General features: G+C 33.8%; 1 protein-coding gene across 1 annotated transcript in view; it reads right to left on the reverse strand.

The window, feature by feature from the left end:
* Nucleotides 1-7,177: 7,177 nt before the first annotated feature.
* klhdc2 (kelch domain containing 2) overlaps nt 7,178-10,738 on the reverse strand; it is a 6,121-nt gene continuing 2,560 nt past the window's right edge. Inside the window, exons 7-14 of the mRNA XM_054613919.1 lie at nt 10,551-10,634; nt 10,203-10,283; nt 9,996-10,054; nt 9,689-9,798; nt 9,531-9,603; nt 9,290-9,377; nt 9,154-9,206; nt 7,178-9,065 (exon numbers count right to left, since the gene is read on the reverse strand). Of these exons, the coding sequence (XP_054469894.1) occupies nt 8,942-9,065; nt 9,154-9,206; nt 9,290-9,377; nt 9,531-9,603; nt 9,689-9,798; nt 9,996-10,054; nt 10,203-10,283; nt 10,551-10,634 (672 nt within the window). The 3' untranslated portion in view covers nt 7,178-8,941. The remainder of the gene's footprint in view (nt 9,066-9,153; nt 9,207-9,289; nt 9,378-9,530; nt 9,604-9,688; nt 9,799-9,995; nt 10,055-10,202; nt 10,284-10,550; nt 10,635-10,738) is intronic.

Consider the following 10,738-nt stretch of genomic DNA (forward strand, 5'->3'; position numbering starts at 1 on the left):
AAGTCATACTATAGCATGTCGAAAATAGTCATGAAAAAAGTCATGAAAAAAGTCATACTATAGCATGTCGAAAAAAGTCATACTATAGCATGTGAAAAAGTCATGAAAAAAGTCATACTATAGCATGTCGAAAAAAGTCATGAAAAAAGTCATACTATAGCATGTCGAAAAAAGTCATACTATAGCATGTCGAAAAAAGTCAGAAAAAAGTCATACTATAGCATGTCGAAAAAAGTCATACTATAGCATGTGAAAAAAGTCATACTATAGCATGTCGAAAAAAGTCATCAGAAAAAAGTCATACTATAGCATGTCGAAAAAGTCATGAAAAAAGTCATACTATAGCATGTCGAAAAAAGTCATACTATAGCATGTCGAAAAAAGTCATGAAAAAAGTCATACTATAGCATGTCGAAAAAAGTCATACTATAGCATGTCGAAAAAGTCAGAAAAAAGTCATACTATAGCATGTCGAAAAAAGTCATACTATAGCATGTCGAAAAAAGTCATGAAAAAAGTCATACTATAGCATGTCGAAAAAAGTCATGAAAAAGTCATACTATAGCAAAAAAGTCATACTATAGCATGTATAAAAAGTCATGAAAAAAGTCATACTATAGCATGTTGAAAAAAGTCATACTATAGCATGTCGAAAAAAGTCATGAAAAAAGTCATACTATAGCATGTCGAAAAAGTCATGAAAAAAGTCATACTATAGCATGTCGAAAAAGTCATGAAAAAAGTCATACTATAGCATGTCGAAAAAAGTCATACTATAGCATGTCGAAAAAGTCATGAAAAAAGTCATACTATAGCATGTCGAAAAAAGTCAGTCATACTATAGCATGTCGAAAAAGTCATGAAAAAGTCATACTATAGCATGTCGAAAAAAGTCATACTATAGCATGTCGAAAAAAGTCATGAAAAAAGTCATACTATAGCATGTCGAAAAAGTCATGAAAAAAAAAGTCATGAAAAAAGTCATACTATAGCATGTCGAAAAAAGTCATAAAATAGTCATGTATAGCATGTCGAAAAAAAAAAGTCATACTATAGCATGTCGAAAAAGTCAGAAAAAAAGTCATACTATAGCATGTCATGAAAAAAGTCATACTATAGCATGTCGAAAAAAGTCATACTATAGCAAAAAAGTCATACTATAGCATGTCGAAAAAGTCATGAAAAAAGTCATACTATAGCATGTCGAAAAAAGTCAGAAAAAAGTCATAAAGCATGTCGAAAACTATAGTCATGAAAAAAGTCATACTATAGCATGTCGAAAAAAGTCATACTATAGCATGTCGAAAAAGTCAGAAAAAAAGCCATACTATAGCATGTTGAAAAAAGTCATGAAAAAAGTCATACTATAGCATGTCGAAAAAGTCAGAAAAATAGTCATACTATAGCATGTCGAAAAAAGTCATGAAAATAGTCATACTATAGCATGTCGAAAAAGTCATGAAAAAAGTCATACTATAGCATGTCGAAAAAGTGAAAAAAGTCATACTATAGCATGTCATAAAAAAGTCATACTATAGCATGTCTAAAATGTCATGAAAAAAGTCATACTATAGCATGTCGAAAAAAGTCATAAAATAGCATATAGCTGAAAAAAAAAAAGTCATGAAAAAAGTCATACTATAGCATGTCGAAAAAGTCAGAAAAAAGTCATACTATAGCATGTCGAAAAAGTCATGAAAAAAGTCATATAGCATGTCGAAAATAGTCATGAAAAAAGTCATACTATAGCATGTCGAAAAAAGTCATGAAAAAAGTCATACTATAGCATGTCGAAAAAAGTCATACTATAACATGTCGAAAAAAGTCAGAAAAAAAGTCATACTATATCATGTCGAAAATAGTCATGAAAAAAGTCATACTATAGCATGTCGAAAAAGTCATGAAAAAAGTCATACTATAGCATGTCGAAAAAAGTCAAAAAGTCATGAAAAAAGTCATACTATAGCATGTCGAAAAAAGTCATACTATAGCAGTCATGAAAAAAAGTCATGAAAAAAGTCATACTATAGCATGTCGAAAAAGTCAGAAAAAAGTCATACTATAGCATGTCGTCATAAAAAGTCATGAAAAAAGTCATACTATAGCATGTCGAAAAAAGTCATACTATAGCATGTCGAAAAAGTCATGAAAAAAGTCATACTATAGCATGTCGAAAAAAGTCATGAAAAAAGTCATACTATAGCATGTCGAAAAAAGTCATACTATAGCATGTCGAAAAAAGTCATACTATAGCATGTCATGAAAAAAGTCATACTATAGCATGTCGAAAAAAGTCATGAAAAAAGTCATACTATAGCATGTCGAAAAAAGTCATACTATAGCATGTCGAAAAAAGTCATGAAAAAAGTCATACTATAGCATGTCGAAAAAAGTCATACTATAGCATGTCGAAAAAGTCAGAAAAAAAGCCATACTATAGCATGTTGAAAAAAGTCATACTATAGCATGTCGAAAAAAGTCATGAAAAAAGTCATACTATAGCATGTCGAAAAAAGTCATACTATAGCATGTCGAAATGTGCCAGGAACATAGTCATAGTAGAGCATGTCGAAAAAAGTCATACTATATATCATGTCGAAAAAGTCATGAAAAAGTCATGAAAAAGTCATACCATAGCGTGTAGAAAAAAGTCATGAACAAGGTCATAATATAGCATGTTGAATAAAGTCAAGAAAAAAGTCATACACTAGCATGTCGAAAAAAGGCAGGAAAATAGTCAAAGTATACCATGTCAAAAAAAGTCATAGAACAGTCTTTCTAAATGTCATGGAATGATGTATCCTAAAAGGTGACATTATAGTTTCTAAAAAAAAATGAATTAAATGAGTGATTGTATAGTATGTTTTAAAAACTGTCATGAATAGGTAATAGTAAAGTATATCGTAAAAAATAAATACAATGTAATAAAATACATATTAAATTGTGTCGTAAAAGTCATTGTGTTGTAATTCATGCATCATTTTGAAAAAACGTCATGGTATAGAATATCAAATATAAGAACAAAACAGCCATTCAAGGATATAAGAATTGAAAGATACTTTATTGTCATTGTGCAACAAACGGCTGTACAAGGAAATCCAGTTGTAACTCATTTGCAACACAAGAAATACATGAGAAACAAAACAGTTGTGCATTCCTGTAGTTTATTTTTGAACCTGCATCAGGAGAAATTAAAAAAGTCATACTATAGCATGGGGCTGCAAAGTGGTGTAGTGGTTATACATGTCAAAAGAGGGGTCGGGTTCAATTCCCGGGCCAGACTATACCTTCTGTGTGGAGTTTGCATGTTCTCCCTGTGTCAGCATGGGTCTCTCCGGGTTCTACTATAGCATGTCCAAAAATGCAGGTCAGGTTAGCATTGAAAAAGCCCATAGGTGTGAATGTGAAGTGGTTGTCTGATAAATGTCTGCCCTGTGATAGGCTGTCGAAAAAAGTCCATACTATAGCATTGACAGCTGAAAAAAGCTCCAGCAAAAAGTCGACCCTTAACTATAAGCATGTTCGGAAGTCATGAAAATGGTCATACTATAGCATGTCTAAAAAAGTCATGAAAAAAGTCATACTATAGCATCGAAAAAGTCATGAAAAAAGTCATACTATAGCATGTCATGAAAAAAGTCATACTATAGCATGTCGAAAAAAGTCATGAAAAAAGTCATACTATAGCATGTCGAAAAAGTCATGAAAAAAGTCATACTATAGCATGTCGAAAAAGTCATGAAAAAAGTCATACTATAGCATGTCGAAAAAAGTCATGAAAAAAGTCATAGTATAGCATGTCGAAAAAGTCATGAAAAAAGTCATACTATAGCATGTCGAAAAAAGTCATACTATAGCATGTCGAAAAAGTCATGAAAAAAGTCATACTATAGCATGTTGAAAAAGTCATGAAAAAAGTCATACTATAGCATGTCAAAAAAAGTCATGAAAAAAGTCATACTATAGCATGTTGAAATGTGTCATAAAAAGTCATACTATAGCATGTCGAAAAAAGTCATGAAAAAAGTCATACTATAGCATGTCGAAAAAAGTCATACTACAGCATGTCGAAAAAGTCAAAAAAGTCATACTATAGCATGTCGAAAAAAGTCATGAAAAAAGTCATACTATAGCATGTCGAAAAAAGTCATACTATATCATGTCGAAAAAGTCATGAAAAAGTCATGAAAAAGTCATACCATAGCGTGTAGAAAAAAGTCATGAACAAGGTCATAATATAGCATGTTGAATAAAGTCATGAAAAAAGTCATACTATAGCATGTCGTAAAAAGTCATACACTAGCATGTCGAAAAAAGGCAGGAAAATAGTCAAAGTATACCATGTCAAAAAGTCATAGAACAGTCTTTCTAAATGTCATGGTATGATGTATCCTAAAAAGTGACATAATAGTTTCTAAAAGAAAAATGAATTAAATGAGTGATTGTATAGTATGTTTTAAAAACTGTCATGAATAGGTAATAGTAAAGTATATCGTAAAAAATAAATACAATGTAATAAAATACATATTATTAAATTGTGTCGTAAAAGTCATTGTGTTGTAATTCATGCATCATTTTGCAAAACGTCATGGTATAGAATATCAAATATAAGAACAAAACAGCCATTCAAGGATATAAGAATTGAAAGATACTTTATTGTCATTGTGCAACAAACGGCTGTACAAGGAAATCCAGTTGTAACTCATTTGCAACACAAGAAATACATGAGAAACAAAACAGTTGTGCATTCCTGTAGTTTATTTTTGAACCTGCATCAGGAGAAATTAAAAAAGTCATACTATAGCATGTCTAAAAAAGTCATGAAAAAAGTCATACTATAGCATGTCGAAAAAAGTCATACTATAGCATGTCGAAAAAAAGCCATACTATAGCATGTTGAAAAAAGTCATACTATAGCATGTCGAAAAAAGTCATACTATAGCATGTTGAATAAAGTCATGAAAAAAGTCATACTATAGCATGTCGAAAAAAGTCATACTATAGCATGTCGAAAAAGTCATGAAAAAAGTCATACTATAGCATGTCGAAAAAAGTCATGAAAAAAGTCATACTATAGCATGTCGAAATGTGCCAGGAAAATAGTCATAGTAGAGCATGTCGAAAAAAGTCATACTATAGCATGTTGAAAAAGTCAGGACAAAAGTCATACTATAGCGTGTCGAAAAAAGTCATGAACAAGGTCATAATATAGCATGTTGAATAAAGTCAAGAAAAAAGTCATACTATAGCATGTCGAAAAAAGTCAGGAAAATAGTCAAAGTATACCATGTCAAAAAAAGTCATACATTACATTACATTACAGTCATTTAGCAGACGCTTTTATCCAAAGCGACTTACAATCAGTAGCTCAAAGCTTATATTACATATCATTCACACACTGATGACCATGCAAGGTGCCACCTGCCCATCAGACTCTAACTAACATTCATTCATCATCCAGTCCACACTGATGGCAAATCATTCAGGAGCAACTTGGGGTTGAGTGTCTTGCCCAAGGACACATCGACTGCCAAAGCCGGGAATCGAACCACCGATCCTCTGATTGGAAAACTACCCTGCTCTCCACCCTGCTCTCCACTACGCCACAGTCGCCCCATAGCATACTATAGCATGAAATACATGAGAAACAAAACAGTTGTGCATTCCTGTAGCTTATTTTTGAACCTGCATCAGGAGAAATTAAAAGTCATACTATAGCATGTCTAAAAAAGTCATGAAAAAGTCATAGTATAGAATGTCGACAAAATTCATGAAAAAGTCATACTATAGAATGTCAAAAAAAGTCATTAAAAAATTCATAGTATAGCGTGTTGAAATGTGTCAGGAAAAAAGTCATACTATAGTATGTCCAAAAAAGTCATATTATAGTACGTCAAAAAATAACATAGAATAGCATGTTGAAAAAAAGTCATAGTATTGTATGTTCAAAAAATGTCATATCATAGTATGTCCAAAAAGTATAGCATGTTGAAAACGTCGTCATGGTATAGCATGTTGAAAAAAAATAATAGTATAGTATGTCGAAAAAAGGTCATAGTATAGCATGTTGAAAAATATTCATAGAATAGTATGTCGAAAAAAGTCATAGTACAGCATTTTGAAAAAAAGTCAGTGTAGTATGTCGAAAAAAAGTCATATTATAGTATGTCTAAAAGTCAGTACAGTATATCGTAAAGTCACAGTATAGTATGTCAAAAAGTCATTGTAAAGAATGTCGAAAAAAGTCAAAAAAAGGTCATAGTATAGTATGTCCGAAAAAAGTAATAGTATAGTATGTATAAAAAGTCACAGTACAGCATGTTGAAAAAGTCATAGTATAGTATGTCGAAAACAACTTCATGAAAAAAATTGTTGAAAAATGTCCAAAAAAGGCATGGTATATAATGTTGAACAAAAATGTGAAAGTCATAGTAAAGTATGTCTAAAAAACTTATTACTTTTTTTGGACATATTATACCATGTCAAAAAAAGAAAAGTCATAGTATAGAATATAAAAAGAGGCACAGTCAAAAAAAGGCTTAGTATAGCATGTAGAAAAGATGACTTTTATATTTTAGTTATTGTAGTTAATTCTATTTAGTATTATAAAGTATTGGAAATTCTGAAATGATTGCAGAGCATGATTTTTATGTATAAAGGAAAAATACCAAACATTGGTTTTTTTTAGCTTTTTAAAAGTAAGGATTTTCAGCTTTTGTGTAATTGCAAGTACAATAGCTTTGGGATTTGGACAAAATAACAACTCTGAAGACACAATTTACAGATTGATTGAATATTTGTAAAAATAATTGTGGTATTATTCTGTAATAATTCAGAATTAGTTGTGTGTTTTTATTTATTTTACCATTCAAACGGCATCCCCTCTACCATTCTGTGTTACAGGATACGGATCTATCCAGAAACATGCCAGGCAAAGTTAAAGTATCTGCACCAAACCTGCTTGCTGCCAAAAAGAAATAAGAGACGGGTGAACACAGAACTGTGGGACTCTGCCGACTTCGCCTACATTTCAAGCATGAGCGTTACGAGATCTGATCATCACAGTACAGCTCCCTTGAATGGATATCAATCATTTTTAGTTCAAATATTAATTGTATTTGTTGACCGACAGTTTGTTTAAAATGAAAACATGTAAATCAAAAAAGCTGAACACAACTAATGGTATGTGTTTATTCTTTGAGTACGAATGAACATTATACATTGTATACTACAATAAAAAACACCAAGGGAACATTGTGCAAATCAGGCAAATACAAACAAAGCCCTACTGACATTAGGCATTTCAGTGCAATGTGGCTCAACATCAAATACACTTGCCGTATTTAAGTTATTGATTAAATAAAATTAAAATGCTACTGGAGCCACTCCTGACAATTTAAAAGGCTTTAAAAGCCTCTTTCAGAATAAAGAACCCACACATTTCCTCACGATATATAAATACATTTTTATATAAATAAAAATGAACATTTCTGTGGCTTCAGAGGAGATAGTCTTGAGTAACAAAGCACTAGTTTTAGGTCTGTGAGAACTTATACTATCTAAGATTTAGCAGACATCTGCATTAGAGATCATGCCAAACATAAGTTATTGAAATCATTAAAGCAACAGGCTCCCTAAAGAAAATCTGCACTGTTAAAGCAAACCTGTTTCAGCCTTGCACCACTGTGTTTAGTGTTAAGACATTAGACTCATATTTGAAGTGGTTCACATTGTGACAAAGACCAATGAAACCCACAATTCCAACAAGTGACTGGCATATGTTTGTTTTAAAGGACTAAAATTATTTCCCTGACTCTTGTTAATACCTACAGGATGTGCTTTAATCTTGTTGAGGAAATGGAAGTCCGGCCCCTATCCAAACTGTATTCCCCCCCCCACTAATTTATATTATTGATGCATCTTCTCACAGGGTTTCTTTCAGTGGTCTTCATGAAAAGTTGATCATGAGAGTGGGGTTTTTTGTAACCATATTCTGAGCAGGTATATACTACTGCACTGGCTCGCACCTTGTTTAAACAAACATGAAATTAGGATATTTTTGTGACCATTAAAAGGTCTTGTGTGTAGAACCCGGCAACATCTAGCGGTGAGGTTGCAGATAAAAACAAACTGAGAACTAGAAGTACTGAGAACTACGATGGCTGACGTGAAAACACAAAATGCTAATGGCTCCATCTAAAGCAAGTGTTTGGTTTGTCTGTTCTGGGCTACTGTAGAAACATGGCTGCTGGCTTCATTAAAAGGACCTGCTCATTATGTATTTACAAACGGCTCATTGTAAGGTAAAAAAACCCACAAAGCTTATTTTCAAGAGATTATACACCAAAGAAAATATACTTAATATTATATTTCATTTCTGCCAAGATATCTCCCTAAATGCTACACACTGTACCTTTAAGCAACAAAACTCCCTGGAATCTTAAACACAAAAGCACTATCTTAGCTTCACTGTTCTTGCAGTTAAATAAAGTTTTTGTATCCAGTACAGAAGTAGCAATCCATTTATCTTAGAACACAGAAATGAAAACCACATTTTATATTTAAGCTTTTCAGAAGGAGTAATGAAAGAAGTCCTGCTTAGAAATGTATCTGCTCTCTTTTATGCTGTGCATCACTTTCACTGCCGCTCAACTAAAGGTTCTACTTGCTTTGCAAGAGTTTGATGCCTGTAAGTAAATAAAAATAAACAGCTTTGAGGATCTACTGAACAGTAGCGCGCCAGTCAGGACCCATTTCCAACAGCTCCATAGCTGTTCACTATTGCTTAGAGAAATGTTTTATGTGTCCACACACATTAAACTAATGCTTCAATTGGACTACCAGCTTTGAGAGTAAAACTCATATTATACATACATACATACATACATACATACATATTCTCCTGTAATCCTCTGGACAAGATTGATGGCTCCCTCTTTATCTAGGAGCCCAGTGTGTTGACGCGTGCCATTCTCTGCTTGAGGCTGTTCAGGAGGTGTTTAGGCAAGCAGTCCCAGTAACTAGACAAACGCTCCCTGTGCTGCAGAATGGCCTCCATACAGAAACTGGCGAGTGGGAAAAGGAAAATATGAGAACAAAATAATAAAAAAGGAGACAATCTCAGCTTTGTGTGTAAAATAAATTCACACTCACCGAACTAGTGATTTGGGCTGAACGTTGAAAACCAGTAACTCGTTGCTGTGAGCCTGTAGAGTGAAAAAAAAAGTTTAGTTAAATTCATTAGAAAACATTTAATGTATGTTTTATTAAGATATGACTTGCAGCTTACAGCTCTGTGATGAGACAACAGGTTGTTGGCACACCCTCCAAACACAAACACCTCTCCATCGGGACCAGAGCATGCTGTGTGCCACAGTCTGAAATACACACAGCACAATGTCAAGAATTGTCCACATACAAAAAAACAAAAAACTCTACCAAATGAGTTGTCATCCCCCCAGAGTCATTTAGCTGAAACTTAATGTGAACACTAATGTTTGTGTGCTTGTAGTTAGAGAAGCGAGGATTACCTGGGGCTCTCTGTGTGACTATGTTTAAAAGGCTTCCATTCATTTTTGCTCACATAGTACAGCCAAGCATCACCTGAAAAAAAAGGCAACTGTGAGACCAGCGATCATTTCGAGGTGGCAGAGACTATTTGCTACTCCAGAACAAGTATCAAGCTCACTCAGTGTCTCTCTTTCTGTGGTGAAACCTCCAAATAAGAAGATGTGGTCTGGTGACACAGGAGTGAAGGAGTGCCAAGACCGGCCCACAGGACCCTGCTGGGGAACGCTCCTATAAAAAGGGTCAGAGGAGACACATTAGAGAGAACGCTCAAGATGAACAAGTTCCAATGGAAAAAGTGGAAGAAAGATGAGTCTTGAAGCACATAAGACTTGCAGAAGATAGCCTGATATTAAAATGATTTAAACTATTGTCTTCCCTGTTTTTTCTGTGGTTGGACCTACATGAATGAAAAGACTACCACTCACATTTCATGCCACTCCCATGTGTCCAGGTCAATGTAGTACAGGTCATTTAGTCTGTAGTTCTGTGGACCAAAGGAGATATAGATCGGAGTTGGAGTTAATCATTATTCATTTCACAGTTAACAGGTAGGTAATATCAACAATGTGATAATAATTCACAACAAGGTTTAAGACACCCATATCTTGAAATCCTAGCTTTAATTTCCTTACCTTGTATCGTCCCCCAAACACATAGCCTCTGTTACCAACTGTGGCGCAAGCATGAGCTGCTCTGGGGGATGGGGTGTTTCCCTACATCAGAACGTACCGGAGAGAGAATAGATAATGTCAAATGTTTATTAGTGTTCATACTAATATTCCTCAAGAGTCACAGTTAAAAAAAAAAATAATCTTATGACTGGATAATGACAGGGACAATAGATGAAAAATTGAGACTGGTCAAATAACATGAGGTATTTATGTACTATTGTGCAGTGAGTTTGTTCTCAACACGTTCGTGCATGTGTGTGTGATTAAGTTGTGTGAGGTGAAATTGGTAGTCTCTGTGCATGTGTTTACCCTGGTGTTGGGCTGGCTCCATGTGGAGGTCTCTAGGTCCAGTATGTGGATGTGGTTGTTCCAGCCTCGTCCTGGGCTGTCCCACTGCAGCAGCAAAAAAAATATTCATCAAAAATACATCATCAAATGTCTTTACATGAATTACACACTCCAGCCCGACATACTAAATTATGATTTTTTTTGACATA

The sequence above is a fragment of the Anoplopoma fimbria genome, chromosome 15 (genome assembly GCF_027596085.1).
Source record: "Anoplopoma fimbria isolate UVic2021 breed Golden Eagle Sablefish chromosome 15, Afim_UVic_2022, whole genome shotgun sequence".
In the NCBI taxonomy this organism is placed as follows: Eukaryota; Metazoa; Chordata; class Actinopteri; order Perciformes; family Anoplopomatidae; genus Anoplopoma; species Anoplopoma fimbria.